The sequence below is a fragment of the Coregonus lavaretus genome (genome assembly GCF_964263955.1).
Source record: "Coregonus lavaretus genome assembly, chromosome: 11".
NCBI lineage: Eukaryota > Metazoa > Chordata > Actinopteri > Salmoniformes > Salmonidae > Coregonus > Coregonus lavaretus.
Window position 1 is genome coordinate 6,168,402 of NC_139998.1, and position 17,104 is coordinate 6,185,505.

The window sequence follows — 17,104 nt, forward strand, 5'->3', positions numbered from 1 at the left end:
ATTGGACACGCATAAGGAGTTGCCAAGGGAGCAGAAACATTTACTCGAACATTCTGCACTAGGCTCTTCTTGGTTGCTACAGCTGAGACTGCTAGTGATTCACCTCCAGCTGGAGGCACACGGATATGTTTTGAGCTGTATGACTCCCTGCGCCTCAGACAGAAATCCAAAGACGGCAAAAATAACAGACTGCTTCTTCATCAAAACATTTTCTGATTAATTTAACAAATTCACTGTTTTGTTAAAATATTTCCAATGTATTTTCATGAATTAAATGCATCAAAACAAAGGAAAATAATTATTAGGGAAAGGGTGAAAATTGCACAGAACAATCAGTATAAATGCATGAAGGAAGATAGAAGTGCGTACACACTCAAATGATATCAAAGTATAGCTGCATACAGAGAATTTAGGTACAGATGAGTGACTTCTTTTGAAAAAATGTTTATGGCAATTAGATTTACGTGTCTTTGAGAACAACAGACTGTTAGGCTTTAATATTGGAAATATCAGCAAAATTAGATACGTTTACAACCAACACAGCTACAGTATAACTCTGATCGGGGGACAATTCATATGAACGAAAAAAATAAAAATACAAACTTTCATAAAAAAAAAAAATATACAGAAATTACAGAAAATCATTCAAGTTAAAAACCAATAATTTGGAAATGGATTTAACAAGTCAGAAGAAGCCTCCTATGAACAAAATGCACTTGGCTTGGTTGGAAGTTGGTATTGACGCATTTTATAATACACACAAATGCAGTCACCTTTATATACATGACATATTTAAATGATACTGCAGAAAGGGGGGGGGGGGGTTAAACAGGCAGGATCTGAATCTGTCATTCAGTTCGATGTTATTAACCTTCCTTTTGTGGCAATACTAGCCTGGTCCCCAGATATGTTTGTGCTGTCTTGCCATCTCCAACTCAAGCCAATGGCCATAGGAGTTGGCAAGACAGCACAAACAGATACGGGACCAGGCTATGGAAATACTAACAAAACAACAAGAATAATATGACGATGGATGAATGATGGATGTAGATTTTTCTCTATACCATGTCCATGCTCTCTTTGACAACATTGAACTCAACAGTGATCGGTTTGTAACCACAATGATGGAAAGGCATGATCTCTGTGACGACATCACACCACCTGAACGCTGAGCCAAGGGCTCTCACATCAACAAAGGCTACGACCTAATTCTCTAGATTTAAACAATGGTGGAAACTCTCTCCAGCCAATGCTTACATCAATCCAATGCGTTTAAATCCATGACGGGGAGTGTGCAAGCCAAGTGCTTTGCGTTATCTTGGCCAGGTCGCAGTTGTAAATGAGAACTTGTTCTCAACTGGCTTACCTGGTTAAATAAAGGTGAAATAAAATAAAATAAAATAAAAACCTTTGGGAGAAGGGTACAGAACTAGGACGTAGCCTTAAAAGCTGAGGTTGAATATGTGCTGGTTAAAGAGTCTGTTAGGCTCATGACGTTCACTAAAATCATCAGGATGTGTGAATGTCACATCTGTCATGTTTTTAACTTCTTTGTTTTATTTTTGTACAGCAGTGCCAGGAGTGTTCCAGTATGGCTTGAAGAAGCAGTCAGTCCAGCTAATGAGAAGTCCAAAGTGTGCTTTGTTTTGCATAGTCTCAATGCACTTTGTGTTTCCGCTTCTTGTGTTTTTTGTCCTTCTTCTTGCCGGCACACTTCACACAGAACCACTGCTGGTCCTCGGGAGGGGCCGAGACCATCCCAACACATGGCCTGAGGAGAGGAGGACGGAATCAGTGAGTGAGTGAAAAAAAGAGGGAAGATGGAGGGATCAAAAAGGGATACATACATAGTAAAAGTGGATATCACCTTTCCACATCGTAGCATAAGTATATTTTTTAGGTTCAACAACTAGTATCCTAGTACATGTTCCTCACTATGCTTCTACAGCAATAACTAGTCATATCAGCTGGACTGAACCACAGTAGATAAATGAATGAATGAAGCCAAGCCTGTTTCTTACCAATGGTACCAGTCATCGCAGTCATCACAGCCGATCATGGGACTGCCGTCATCAGGCTTGTTACAGCCAGGACAGATCCAGATCTGGTTCCCCAACTCATCACGGACCTACAGAGAGAGAAAGTGTTAGCAACAAGACACTCAGGACTAAAATAAAAATATACATCACACATCCAGCCTAGTGTTGCACGGTATACCGAAACTTCTGTACTTTTTCGCTACTAGAACATGAAAATCAGTTTGGTAAAAACAAATATATTTTATCCTCAGAGTTCGTACTGCTTGGTGACCTAAATTGGGATATGCTTAACACCCCAGCCATCCTACAATCCAAACTAGATGCCCTCAATCTCACACAAATTATCAACGAACCTACCAGGTACAACCCTAAATCCGTAAACATGGGTACCCTCATAGATATCATCCTGACTAACTTACCCTCTAAATACACCTCCGCTGTCTTCAACCAGGATCTCAGCGATCACTGCCTTATTGCCTGCGTCCGTAACGGGTCCGCGGTCAAACGACCACCCCTCATCACTGTCAAACGCTCCCTAAAACACTTTAGCGAGCAGGCCTTCCTAATTGACCTGGCCCAGGTATCCTGGATGGATATAGATCTCATTCCGTCAGTAGAGGATGCCTGGTTGTTCTTTAAAAATAATTTCCTCTCAATCTTAAATAAACATGCCCCGTTCAAAAAAATACAGAACTAAGAACAGATATAGCCCCTGGTTCTCCTCAGACTTGACTGCCCTTGACCAGCACAAAACCATCCTGTGGCGTACTGCATTAGCATCAAATAGCCCCCGCGATATGCAACTTTTCAGGGAAGTTAGGAACCAATATACACAAGCAGTCAGGAAAGCAAAGGCTAACTTTTTCAAACAGAAATTTGCATCCTGTAGCACTAACTCCAAAAAGTTTTGGGACACTGTAAAGTCCATGGAGAATAAGAGCACTTCCTCCCAGCTGGCCACTGCACTGAGGCTAGGAAACACGATCACCACCGATAAATCTACAATAATCAACAAGCATTTTGCTACGGCTGGCCATGCTTTCCACCTGGCTACCACTACCCCGGCCACCAACTCTGCACCCTCTGCTGCAACTTGCCCATGCCCCCCCCGTAGTCTGCGCTCCAGCAGGTATATCTCACTGGTCATCCCCAAAGCCAACACCTCCTTTGGCCGCCATTCCTTCCAGTTCTCTGCTGCCAATGACTGGAACGAATTGCAAAAATCTCTGAAGCTGGAGACTCTTATCTCCCTCACTAACTTTAAGCATCAGTTGTCAGAGCAGCTTACCGATCACTGCACCTGTACACAGCCCATCTGAAATTAGCCCACCCAACTACCTCATCCCCATATTGTTATTGATTTTGCACCCCAGTATCTCTATTTGCACATAATCTCTTGCACATCTAGCATTCCAGTGTTAATACTAATTGTAATTATTTTGCACTATAGCCTATTTATTGCCTTACCTCCATAACTTGCTACATTTGCACACACTGTATATATATTTTAGACTTTGTTTTTTTACCCCATATGTAACTCTGTGTTGTTGTTTTTAATCGCACTGCTTTGCTTTATCTTGGCCAGGTCGCAGTTGTAAATGAGAACTTGTTCTCAACTGGCTTACCTGGTTAAATAAAGGTGACATTTTTATTTATATATATATTTATACATACACAGTGGGGGAAAAAAGTATTTAGTCAGCCACCAATTGTGCAAGTTCTCCCACTTAAAAAGATGAGAGAGGCCTGTAATTTTCATCATAGGTACACGTCAACTATGACAGACAAAATGAGGGGAAAAAATCCAGAAAATCACATTGTAGGATTTTTTATGAATATATTTGCAAATTATGGTGGAAAATAAGTATTTGGTCAATAACAAAAGTTTCTCAATACTTTGTTATATACCCTTTGTTGGCAATGACACAGGTCAAACGTTTTCTGTAAGTCTTCACAGGATTTTCACACACTGTTGCTGGTATTTTGGCCCATTCCTCCATGCAGATCTCCTCTAGAGCAGTGATGTTTTGGGGCTGTCGCTGGGCAACACGGACTTCCAACTCCCTCCAAAGATTTTCTATGGGGTTGAGATCTGGAGACTGGCTAGGCCACTCCAGGACCTTGAAATGCTTCTTACGAAGCCACTCCTTCGTTGCCCGGGCGGTGTGTTTGGGATCATTGTCATGCTGAAAGACCCAGCCACGTTTCATCTTCAATGCCCTTGCTGATGGAAGGTGATTTTCACTCAAAATCTCACGATACATGGCCCCATTCATTCTTTCCTTTACACGGATCAGTCGTCCTGGTCCCTTTGCAGAAAAACAGCCCCAAAGCATGATGTTTCCACCCCCATGCTTCACAGTAGGTATGGTGTTCTTTGAATGCAACTCAGCATTCTTAGTCCTCCAAACACGACGAGTTGAGTTTTTACCAAAAAGTTCTATTTTGGTTTCATCTGACCATATGACATTCTCCCAATCCTCTTCTGGATCATTCAAATGCACTCTAGCAAACTTCAGACGGGCCTGGACATGTACTGGCTTAAGCAGGGGGACACGTCTAGCACTGCAGGATTTGAGTCCCTGGCGGAGTAGTGTGTTACTGATGGTAGGCTTTGTTACTTTGGTCCCAGCTCTCTGCAGGTCATTCACTAGGTCCCCCCGTGTGGTTCTGGGATTTTTGCTCACCGTTCTTGTGATCATTTTGACCCCACGGGGTGAGATCTTGCGTGGAGCCCCAGATCGAGGGAGATTATCAGTGGTCTTGTATGTCTTCCATTTCCTAATAATTGCTCCCACAGTTGATTTCTTCAAACCAAGCTGCTTACCTATTACAGATTCAGTCTTCCCAGCCTGGTGCAGGTCTACAATTGTGTTTCTGGTGTCCTTTGACAGCTCTTTGGGCTTGGCCATAGTGGAGTTTGGAGTGTGACTGTTTGACGTTGTGGACAGGTGTCTTTTATACTGATAACAAGTTCAAACAGGTGCCATTAATACAGGTAACAAGTGGAGGACAGAGGAGCCTCTTAAAGAAGAAGTTACAGGTCTGTGAGAGCCAGAAATCTTGCTTGTTTGTAGGTGACCAAATACTTATTTTCCACCATAATTTGCAAATAAATTCATAAAAAATCCTACAATGTGATTTTCTGGATTTTTTTTCTGGATATATATATATATATATATACACACAGTGCCTTCAGAAAGTATTCAGACCCCTTGACCTTTTCCACATTTTGTTAGGGTTCAGTCTTATTCTAAAATTGATTAAATTGTTTTTTCCCCCCTCATCAATCTACACACAATACCCCATAATGTCAACTGTGGGACCTTATATAGACAGGCGTGTGCCTTTCAAATCATGTCCAATCAATTGAATTTACCACAGGTGGACTCCAACCAAGTTGTAGAAACATCACAAGGATGATCAATGGAAACAGGATGCACCTGAGCTCAATTTCGAGTCTCATAGCAAAGGGTCTGAATACTTATGTAAATAAGGTATTTCTGTTTTTAATACATTTGCAAACATTTCTAAAAACCTGTTTTCGCTTTGTCATTATGGGGTATTGTGTGTAGGAAATTGTTTTATTTAATCCATGTTAGAATAAGGTGTAACGTAACAAAATGTGGAAAAAGTCAAGGGGTCTGAATACTTTCCAAAGGCACTGTATATTTAGGTACTTCTGTCAAATGTGTCTCACGGATCAAGTCTGTATCAGTGCAGCCGATGTCCCCGAACACTTTACAATGCAAGAAAATCTGTAGGCTAACTTTCCTTGCTAGCTTACAGCTGAAGCTAACATCAATTCACTACCCTAGTACTTTGTTTGTGATACCAAACCATAAAGCGAAATATGCTGATTTCAAAGCTGATTGCCACCAACTTTATTAATTCACTTAAAATCGTTCTCTGTCACGTCTCTCCCAAAGATGACCTATGCCTCAGCGAACTGACTGTGTGAATAGGGCTCTCTTGCCTTGTGAATGAGTCATTACTGGTTAAAGAGACAGCGTGCACTTTTATAAAATAAGCTACTTCTATGCAAATGTTGATGATCAGTCCAATAAAATAAGTCCCAAATGGAAGGGAAACAGATTGTTTTTCATCTGTAGCCCCATGAAATCAGCCAAAACAAGCTCAATAACTCAATGCAACACACACTCCTATTGAATATGCATTCACCTGTATTGTGAATAGGCCTAAGCTACATCTTGATTTACCCAGTTATCAATAGAGATTTACAATTCAAATAAATTACCATTATTTTGTTATGTAGTTAGATTGGTAAAAACAAAATCACATTAATTGTATGATTGTATAATTTATTCATTAATGCATATATGTCTGTCTCTGAAAGATTTGACATAAAAATGTCAAATGTAATGATTGAACAGAGCAGTAGCCGAGTTTATCTGTCTGGATCAAGTGCCATTCTGTGACTTTGGCTAATATGCCTTCTTTTTTTGCCGTGGTATCGTTTTGGTATCGAGTATCGTGATACTAAACCTGGTACCGAAGTCAAAATTCTGGTGTCGTGTCAACACTAGTCCAGCTATGCACTGCAGACATCATAGTAAAACTCCTTGTAGTTTATTTGTATAGCACCTGAGGGGTCCCTGATGGATTTGCTATCACAAAAGGGGTCCCCGGCCCCCAAAAGTTTGAGAACCCCTGAGATAGAGGATAGGCATGACAGATACATAATTATGTATATGATTGATGTAGAGGGTCTGACTGGGACTCACCACGTATGTTCTGACAGTTTCAGTGATCACACTGCGTACAGGCAGTTTGCTGGAGGACAGAATGGAGGCGGGGGAGAGCAACGAGGGTACAACTGGGGACAATACTGGGGGAGGTGGTGGGGGCTGAAGGCGACTGCCAGGTCCTGATTTGGTGGCGGGGATCTTGGGTGCTGGCATCTTGGGTGGCGGCAGTGGTGGCTCTGAATTGGGAACCACCTTGCTGATAACTCTGGAGATGGATATAAAGAGAAATAGAGGGGGAGAGAGAGATATCAAACCAGAGCCTATGACACATTACTGCATGCGGATCAACAATACAGCTGCCTTGCAGCACATAGAGCCAACAAAATTAGTTAGGTACAGTATTTCTATGTATGGTTTCATCGGTGTCTGTATGTGTTTGATGTAATGTATGATGTGGACAAATTACAGTGCATTCGGGAAAGTATTCAGACCCCTCATCAATCTACACACAATAACCCCCCCCCCATTTTTATTTATAATTAAATATCACATTTACATAAGTATTCAGACTCTTTACTCAGTACTTTGTTGAAGCACCTTTGGGTATGACGCTACAAACTTGGCACACCTGTATTTGGGGAGTTTCTCCCATTCTTACATTTAAGTCATTTAGCAGATGCTCTTATCCAGAGCGACTTACAAATTCTTCTCTGCAGATCCTCTCAAGCTCTGTCAGGTTGGATGGATTGTCGCTGCACAGCTATTTTCAGGTCTCTCCAGAGATGTTTGATCGGGTTCAAGTCCGGGCTCTGGCTGGGCCACTCAAGGACATTCAGAGACTTGTCCCGAAGCCACTCCTGCGTTGTCTTGGCTGTGTGCTTAGGGTCGTTGTCCTGGCTGTGTGCTTAGGGTCGTTGTCCTGTTGGAAGGTGAACCTTCGCCCCAGTCTGAGGTCCTGAGCGCTGTGGAGCAGGTTCTCATCAAGGATCTCTCTGTACTTTGCTCCCTTCATCTTTCCCTTGATCCTGACTAGTCTCCCAGTCCCTGCTGCTGAAAGACATCCCAACAGCATGATGCTGCCAACACCATGCTTCACCGTAGGGATGGTATTGGCCAGGTGATGAGCGGTGCCTGGTTTCCTCCAGACGTGACGCTTGGCATTCAGGCCAAAGAGTTCAATCTTGGTTTCATCAGACCAGAATCTTGCTTCTCATGGTCTGAGAGTCCTTTAGGTGCCTTTTGGCAAACTCCAAGCGGGTTGTCATGTGCCTTTTACTGAGGAGTGGCTGATTGGTGGAGTGCTGCAGAGATGGTTGTCCTTCTGGAAGGTTCTCCCATCTCCACAGAGGAACTCTGGAGCTTCCCCAGATCTGTGCCTCGACACAATCCTGTCTCGGAGCTCTACGGACAATTCCTTTGACCTCATGCCTTGGTTTTTGCTCTGACATGCACTGTCAACTGTGGGACCTTATATAGACAGGTGTGTGCCTTTCCAAATCATGTCCAATCAATTGAATTTACCACAGGTGGACTCCAATCAAGTTGTAGAAACATCTCAAGGATGATCAATGGAAACAGGATGCACCTGAGCTCAATTGTGTAGTCCCCTGTAGCTCAGTTGGTAGAGCATGGCGCTTGCAACGCCAGGGTTGTGGGTTCGTTTCCCACGGGGGGCCAGTATGAAAATGTATGCACTCACTAACTGTGAGTAGCTCTGGATAAGAGCGTCTGCTAAATGACTAAAACGTAAGATGCACCTGAGCTCAATTTCGAGTCTCATAGCAAAGGGTCTGAATTCTTAAGTAAATAAGGTATTTCTGTTTTGATTTATCTTTAACCTGTTTTCGCTTCGTCATTATGGGGTATTGTGTGTAGGTTGATGAGGATTGTTTTTTAGAAATACATTTTTAGAATAAGGCTGTAAAAAAGTGAAGGGGTCTGAATACTTTCCGAATGCACTGTAAGTTAAATAAAGGGACATATAAATGGAAAGAAAGTTGAATTGAATAGAGAAACGTACATTTTGTCCTGGCCAGCCCCCACCCTTAGGGTAAGCCTGGGGATGACTGGTGATGGGACAGCTACTGGAGTCTCCACTTTCACCTGTGACAGAGGGAAGAAAGGAGAGCAACCAGTTAGTGTGTGTGTTGATTCACTGTGTTATAAATGCTACACTATAAATCAACACTGGGAAAACACAAGTTACCTTTTCTAGCCTAATCCTCTCTTTTTCCTTGTCTTTCTCCTTCTCTCGTTTCTCCTTCTCTTTCTCCTTCTCTTTCCTCTTCTCCTCTTTCTCCCTCTCCTTCTCCTTGGACTTTTCCCTCTCCTTTTCCTTCTCCTTGTCTTTATCTTTCTTCTTCTTCTTCTCCTTCTTGTCTTTCTTCTTGTCCTTCTCCTTGCTCTTCACATCCTTTTCCTGGAGGATAGGGGGAAGAGGAGGCAGCATGGAGGGGATGCGGAGACACGTGGACGGGCTGAACAGGGCAGGCATGTCACCCAAACCGAACGGGGTGAGGGAGGATATCTTCTGCCTGTCCTTACCCTTGTCCCGCTTGTCTTTTCCCTTCTTGCTCTTCTCCTTGTCCTTCTTCTTGTCTTTGTGTTTGTCCTTCTCCTTCCTGCCACTGCCATCCCCTCCATCTCGCGACTTGATCTTGATCATGGAGCCCTCTGGTCCGCTGAACCCTGACCTCTGACCCAGGAAGTGTTCCCTGAGGTCGTCGTCCTTGTTACCGAAGTCCTTCCACGGCATCTTGGCCTCCTTGGAGAAAGAATCTTTGTTCTTATCCTTGTTCTTCTCCTTCATCTTCCCCTTGTCCCTCTCTTTATCTTTTGGCTTCTCTCCCTTCTCCTTCTTCTTCATCTTGGTCTTCAGCTCCTTCTTGAGTTTCTTCTTGATGTCAGCCGAGGAGACAAGCTTGTTCTTCTCCTCGTACATCTTGAGGAGGGGCTCAGGGGTCGGGGGCGAGGCGGATGCTGAGGACAGGTACGATTCGCCCTGGGGGTGTGCCGCATTGGGACCTCCCTGGTTTACTTTACGTATGACCTCGTTGATGGAGTCGTCCATGGTCCAGTTCCCGGGGCCACTGCCTGCGTTGAGGTGAAGCGGCATGGACGTGTCTTTCTCCAGGCTGTTGGCATCCAGTGAGAGCTTAGGCGTTCCCCCTGGCTCCATGATAGTAAGCCTCCGTGGAGAGGAGAAGCCATCACTCTCCGACTCGGAGCCCGACGAGAAGGCAAAAGGGTCAGGCTCTCGCTCGGCGCATGCCCTGGCGATCACGGCGTCGATAGAATCGTCAATATCAGCGTTGTCGCCACCGGGTTCGCCGAGTTTACCAGAGACGAAACCCGCCAGCTCGCGGTCCTCCAGGCTTTGCAGCACGTGGATGTTTTCCTTCCCCATCCTTTCGCTGAGGGCTGACAGGGGCAGTCTCTGTAGGGCCAGGACCTGAGCCTGAGCCTCCGCTTTGCCCTGAGAACCAGACTTGACTCCAGAGCCCATCTTGGGGCTCTTGGGACTTTTAGGGCTCTTGGTCCTGCCCGGGGACTTTTTCTGCTCCTTGGAAGATTTGGGCGAGCGGATGGGGCTGCCTGACATAGCCCCACCAGCATTTACCCCCTTGGGGGACTTAGTCCGTGGCCTACCGGGGGATGAGCCTTTGGGTCCTTTGCGGCCTTGACCGCCATGAGACTTATGATCAGAGTGTCTCCCTGGGGTCACCGGCTGGGGTCTGAACAACGTTGGAGGCCCAGGTGTCTCTGGGGACAGAGACATTGAACCCATGCTGTCGTGGGAATGGGAAGCCATCATGCCTGGAGGGACACGCTGGGGGTTGAGGGAGGTGAGGGGCTCCCTGGGCTCCATGCTCCAGTCGGGGCTAAAGCCGGGGTGCATGCGGGGCCTCTTGGAGGTGGGCATCATACCCATGGCGGCGTCGGGGCTGTCCAGGTGTCTCTTCACAGGGTGGTTCTCATCGTTCACCGCCTCGTCGTCATCCATGTCCTCGTCTGTATCGTCCAGCGGGACCTGCATGGCCTCGGCAGAGGTGCCCATGTCAGCCAGGGCTTCTTCCTCCTCCTCTTCTATAGATGGGAGAAGAGAGAGGGGGAGAGAGGATGAGACACAGAAGAGAGAGGCAGAGAGAGCGAGTCAAAGGTTCATCACTGTCATTCAATCAATCTTGCCCTCTGATTAGTATTGTATTAAAGGACAAAAGAAAAAAGCATTGATTATCTGAGTACCGTAACCCCATTAACACACAAATGCACGCACACGTGTCTCACATAGGGCTGTTGCAGTGACCGTATTACCGCCACTCCAGCAGTCATGAGTCATAACCGCAGTCAAATTCCACGTGACCGTTGGGTCACGGTAATCTCCTTTTATGCACTCTGGACATAAACTCTGTTAACAACTATCAGGTTGCTAATGGCCTGGTACTCAGGGCTCTATTATCCCTCTAACCACTCCGACATCAATGCAAATGCAATCGAAAATCACATCAAACACTCATCATCAAAACAGTATGTGCTTTTAAAACTCAGCTCACTGTGATGATAAATTTGAAGAAAGAAGTTCAACAACAGGTTGAAACTGAATGGAACACATGGTCGTGGTGGATGTTGTTTCAAAGCCAAACAACTAAATGGACAGCACTTTCTAAGGTTATGATTAAATCAAAAACACCCATAAGCATACAGTGCCTTTAGAAAGTATTCATACCCCTTGACTTATTCTACATTTTGTTGTGTTACAGCCTGAATTCATATATATATTTATTTTACCCATCTACACACTATACCCCATAATGACAAAGTGAAAACATATTTTTTAGAAACTTTTGCAAATGTCTTGAAAATGAAATACAGAAATACCCCTGAGTCAATACATGTTAGAATCACCTTTGGCAGCGATTACAGCTGTGAGTCTTTCTGGGTAAGTCTCTATGAGCTTTGCACAATTGGATTGTACAATATTTGCCCATTATTCTCTTCAAAATTCTTCAAGCTCTGTCAAAAACATTTTCAAGTCTTGCCATAGATTTTCAAGCAGATTTAAGTCAAAAATGTAACTTGGCCACTCAGGAACATTCACTGTCTTCTTGGTAAGCAACTCCACTGTAGATATGGCCTTATGTTTTACGTTATTGTCCTAGTGAAAGGTGAATTCATCTCCCAGTGTCTGGTGGAAAGCAGACTGAACCAGGTTTTCCTCTAGGATTTTGCCTGTGCTTAGCTCCATTACGTTTCTTTTTTATCCTGAAAAACTAACCAGTCCTTAACGATTACAAGGATACCCATAACATGATGAAGAGTGGTACTCAGTAATGTGTTGTATTGGATTTGCCCCAAACATAACACTTTGTATTCAGGACAAAAAGTGAATTGCAGTATTACTTTAGTGCCTTGTTGTAAAACAGGATGCATATTATGGAATATTTTTATTCTGTACTTCCTTCTTTTCACTCTGTCAATTAGGTAAGTATTAAGTAGTAACTTCAATGTTGTTGATCCATCCTCAGTGCTCCTATCACAGTCATTAAACTCTGAAACTGTTTTAAAGTCACCATTGGCCCCATGGTGAAATCCCTGAGCGGCAACTGAGTTAGGAAGGACGCCTGTATCTTTGTAGTGACTGGGTGTTTTGATACACCATCCAAAGTGTAATTAATAACTTCACCATGCTGAAAGGGATATTAAGTGCTCTCCTTTTCTTTGCCCCATTGGAAAACCTCCCTGGTCTTTGTGGTTGAATCTGTGTTTGAAATTCACTGCTAGACTGAGGGACCTTACAGATAATTGTATGTGTGGGGTACAGAGACGAGGTAGTCATTCAAAAATCATGTTAAACACTATTATTGAACACCGATTGAGTCCATGCAACTTATTATGTGACTTGTTAAGTAAATGTTTACTCCTGAACTTATTTAGGCTTGCTATAACAAAGGGGTTGAATACATTTCAGCTTTTCCTTTTTTATTAATTTGTAAAAATATTTAAAAACATAATTTCCCTTTAACATTATGGGGTATTGTGTCTAGGCCAGTGACACAAAATCCATTTTAAATTCAGGCTGTAACACAACACAATGTGGAAGAAGTCACTTGGCTCATCGCGCTCTAGTGACTCCTTGTGGTGGGCCGGGCACCTGCAGGCTGACCTCGGTTGTCAGTTGAACAGTGTTTCCTCCGACACATTGGTGCGGCTGGCTTCCGGGTTAAGCGGGCGGGTGTTAAGAAGCGCGGTTAGGTGGGTCATGTTTCGGAGGACGCATGACTCAACCTTCGCCTCCCGAGTACGTTGGGGAGTTGTACCGAAAGAGACAAGATCGAAATTGGGGAGAAAAAGGGGGTAAAATACACACGTTTAAAATATAAAAATAATTATAGTACTTGCCTTTCAGTGCGAACTGCATTATGCATACTGGATGGGCTGGTTACCTTATGCTACACTCCAAACTGTCTATCCATGAGTCTAGGAGAGAACGTATAGGCCTAGGCGATGCTGTTGGTTCATTGATTGTGCAGGGCAGCTTCGTGTTAGCCTACAATTATAGTGCATTTGAATTTGAATAGCCTAGTAATAAGGCATTTTTTATATTTTCATAATTAATAGGCTGACACATTACCTTTAGCAACAGAATATCTCACCACTGTGCGTTTCCATCTCCGCCTCTCTCTCCTTACTTCCTTCTTGAGCGTGCAGAGAGAGGCGCTGGCAACAGTTTAATGAAATATGTTTCATTGTGAAAACAAATTAAGCACTGGGTAGCTGCAGGAACAGGTTTGGAGAGCCCATGGCATACAGAGTTTAGGTGGAATATCACCTGTGGAGGCCTGGAGATGCTAAATGTGCTTATGTTAAATAACGGTCAATTGCCGTGAGACCGGCAGTCATTTACATGACAATAACCGGCTGACAAAATTTCATGACCACCACAGCCCTAGTCTCACACACACAAGTCCCACACACACAGAATATTGTTAAAGCCCCCACCTTCTTGCAAGGAGACCAAGGGTGGCATATAATCTGGAATGTATTCCTTCCTCTCCTCGGCATCCCCCCGGACCCCCACTCCAGGCTGAGGGAACTGCAGCATGTTATTTTTGCTGAGGGGGAAGAGCGGCGTCTGCTGGGAGAACCCCACAGGCTCCAGGTTATGGACATAGTCCTCCAGCTCAGACAGGCTCACCCCCAGCAGTCTGAAGGCCTGGCCCACGTCCTCCAATACTGGGTCTGTTCGCCCATCTAGGAGGAGAGGAAAAGTGCATGCATGAGACATGATCAAACCTTTATGTCTCCTCCTTCTATGCATGCATATATGATACTGTACTATAGATGGTTTAGCTGACAACGTCGAAAACGATGCGCACAATTCAACGGGGCAAAGGTCTGGATGTTTTTGTGATTCTGGATGGCCAGATACCATGTCTTGTTTTGAGGTGTTTTGACTGAAGTCACGTCTATGCCAATAAAGCTAAAATTACAGTTGAAGTCAGAAGTTTACATACACCTTAGCCAAATACATTTAAACTCAGTTTTTCACAATTCCTGACATTTAATCCTAGTGTCGCTCTGGATAAGAGCGTCTGCTAAATGACTAAAAATGTCAATGTAAAATGTAAAAATTCCCTGTCTTAGGTCAGTTAGGATCACCACTTTATTTTAAGAATGTGAAATGTCAGAATAATAGTAGAGATAATTATTTCTTTCAGCTTTTATTTCTTTCATCACATTCCCAGTGGGTCAGAAGTTTACATACACTCAATTAGTATTTGGTAGCATTACCTTTAAATTGTTTAACTTGGGTCAAATGTGTCGGGTAGCCTTCCACAAGCTTCCCACAATAAGTTGGGTGAATTTTGCCCATTCCTCCTGACAGAGCTGGTGTAACTGAGTCAGGTTTGTAGGCCTCCTTGCTCGCACACACCTTTTCAGTTCTGGCCACAAATGTTCTATAGGATTGAGGTCAGGGCTTTGTGATGGCCACTCCAATACATTGACTTTGTTGTCCTTAAGCCATTTTGCCACAACTTTGGAAGTATACTTGGGGTCATTGTCCATTTGGAAGACCCATTTGCGACCAAGCTTTAACTTCCTGACTGATGTCTTGAGATGTTGGTTCAATATATCCACATAATTTTCCATCCTCATGATGCCATCTATTTTGTGAAGTGCACCAGTCCCTCCTGCAGCAAAGCACCCCCACAGCATGATGCTGCCCCCCCTGTGCTTCACGGTTGGGATGGTGTTCTTCGGCTTGCAAGCGACCCCCTTTTTCCTCCAAACATAACGATGGTCATTATGGCCAAACTGTTCTATTTTTGTTTAATCAGACCAGAGGACATTTCTCCAAAAAGTATGATATTTTTCCCCATGTGCAGTTGCAAACCATAGTCTGGGTTTTTTATGGCGGTTTTGGAGCAGTGGCTTCTTCCTTGCTGAGCGGCCTTTCAGGTTATGTAGATATAGGACTTGTTTTACTGTGGATATAGATACTTTTGTACCGGTTTCCTCCAGCATCTTCACAAGGTCCTTTGCTGTTGTTCTGGGATTGATTTGCACTTTTCGCACCAAAGTACGTTCATCTCTAGGAGACAGAACGAGTCTCCTTCCTGAGCTGTATGACGGCTGCGTGGTCCCATGGTGTTTATACTTGCGTACTATTGTTTGTACAGATGAACGTAGTACCTTCAGGCGTTTGGAAATTGCTCCCAAGGATGAACCAGACAAATTTTTTTCTGAGGTCTTGGCTGATTTCTTTTGATTTTCCCATGATGTCAAGCAAAGAGGCACTGAGTTTGAAGGTAGGCCTTGAAATACATCCACAGGTACACCTCCAATTGTCTCAAATAATGTCAATTAGCCTATCAGAAGCTTCTAAAGCCATGACATCATTTTCTGGAATTTTCCAAGCTGTTTAAAGGCACAGTCAATTTAGTGTATGTAAACTTCTGACCCACTGGAATTGTGATACAGTGAACTATAAGTGAAATAATATGTCTGTAAACAATAGTTGGAAAAATTAGTTGTGTCATGCACAAAGTAGATGTCCTAACCGACTTGCCAAAACTATAGTTTGTTAACAAGAAATTTGTGGAGTGGTTGAAAAACGACTTTTAATGACTCCAACCTAAGTGTATGTAAACTTTCGACTTCAACTGTAGCTAGCGAGCTAACCAACAACTGTAACGATGTATTTGAGAGACACTAAGTGCTCATGACTTTGTGCAAATATATTTATGTTTGCAATAAAGATTGGTGACGAAATATAGTTCACATGTTGTCAACAATCTAAGCCAATACTGTCTGTTTTGCCCCATAGTTGTGCATGCGTCGGTTTTGTTGCTAAACAACCAACCCGTCTATATTATACACACTATAGGAAACTGAGTGAAGTCTCTTACACCATTGCATAATGTAAGAGAATGTCAAAAATCAGACAGAAGTTATTTTTTTGAATATCAATTATGTCTTCAGCAAATAATTGATTAATTTCACCCCAGGAAAGACAGTGGCATTTACTGCTAACGTTACCTAGTATTTGTTTAAGCCATTTCTATACAAGATGCCACACTGTTTTCTTTGGAACTACAGTATGTTAGAACACTCCCCCATGTTGACATCTGAGCTAGCTAGTTAGCACACACACCACAGTATGACCTGTTTCAAATTGAGAAACAACCATGGTCATAAGCGACTAAATGTATATAATGACTGTAGTTAGCTAAACATTAAATACATGTAATATTTGGGAAATTACTTTAGCAAACAAACCTAGTCATTGTTTACATAATGTGGCTAGCTAACATAGCTAACTAGTACTAGCACCTAGGCTAACTTTACTGTACACTTCTCTGACAACCTTAGCACTACTAGGCCTCGATTGGAGAGGGCGCTAGTCACAGAGCGTGGAATAAACAATGCGATCCAATACCTAGACAGATTAATTTCATTTACAGTAGACATGTATGAAATACAGTACTTACAGAGCTCCGAGTAACGATGACAACCCCTGGCTAACTGCTGGATATATCTGTGCAGAACATCGGAGAGCAGGTCGCAGGCTGTGAGCTGCACTGCATCCCAGCCCAGCGCTTGGCAGATCTGCGCCACCGACACACGCAGCAGCGAGCGGGCATAGCTCTCGCACATCTCGCTGACTTTAGTAACGGTCCTAGCTTATTCAATCCCTACTATAAAACATCCTCCTGGTCTTCATGATGCATGAAAGACGTGCAGGTTGTGAACAAAATGCTCGATGAGGGATAATTCTGACATCTATTCGAGTAAATATGTTGGCGCTCTTGCCAGAGCCGCCATCTTGTTTCCACCGACAAACCCATCCCAGAA

General features: G+C 43.6%; 1 protein-coding gene across 1 annotated transcript; it reads right to left on the reverse strand.

Moving 5' to 3' along the window:
* Positions 1-240: 240 nt before the first annotated feature.
* LOC311137126 (transcription initiation factor TFIID subunit 3-like) lies at positions 241-17,100 on the reverse strand. The gene is made up of 7 exons (XM_084171464.1): positions 16,741-17,100; positions 13,748-13,999; positions 8,955-10,834; positions 8,769-8,851; positions 6,785-7,013; positions 2,022-2,128; positions 241-1,771 (listed from the first exon to the last, which is right to left on the reverse strand). The coding sequence occupies exons 1-7, from the start codon at positions 16,904-16,906 to the stop codon at positions 1,657-1,659; spliced, it is 2,832 nt and encodes a 943-aa protein (XP_084027590.1). The 5' UTR covers positions 16,907-17,100; the 3' UTR covers positions 241-1,656.
* Between the last annotated feature and the right edge of the window lie 4 nt (positions 17,101-17,104).

Excerpts from the sequence above, each read along its gene's own strand:
- LOC311137126 (XM_084171464.1), bottom strand. The coding sequence starts at position 16,906 with ATGTGCGAGAGCTATGCCCGCTCGCTGCTGCGTGTGTCGGTGGCGCAG. Across the intron at positions 14,000-16,740 it reads TCATCGTTACTCGGAGCTCT|ATGGGCGAACAGACCCAGTA; the intron begins GTAAGTACTGTA and ends CTCTCCTCCTAG. Across the intron at positions 1,772-2,021 it reads TGCGATGACTGGTACCATTG|GCCATGTGTTGGGATGGTCT; the intron begins GTAAGAAACAGG and ends TCCTCTCCTCAG.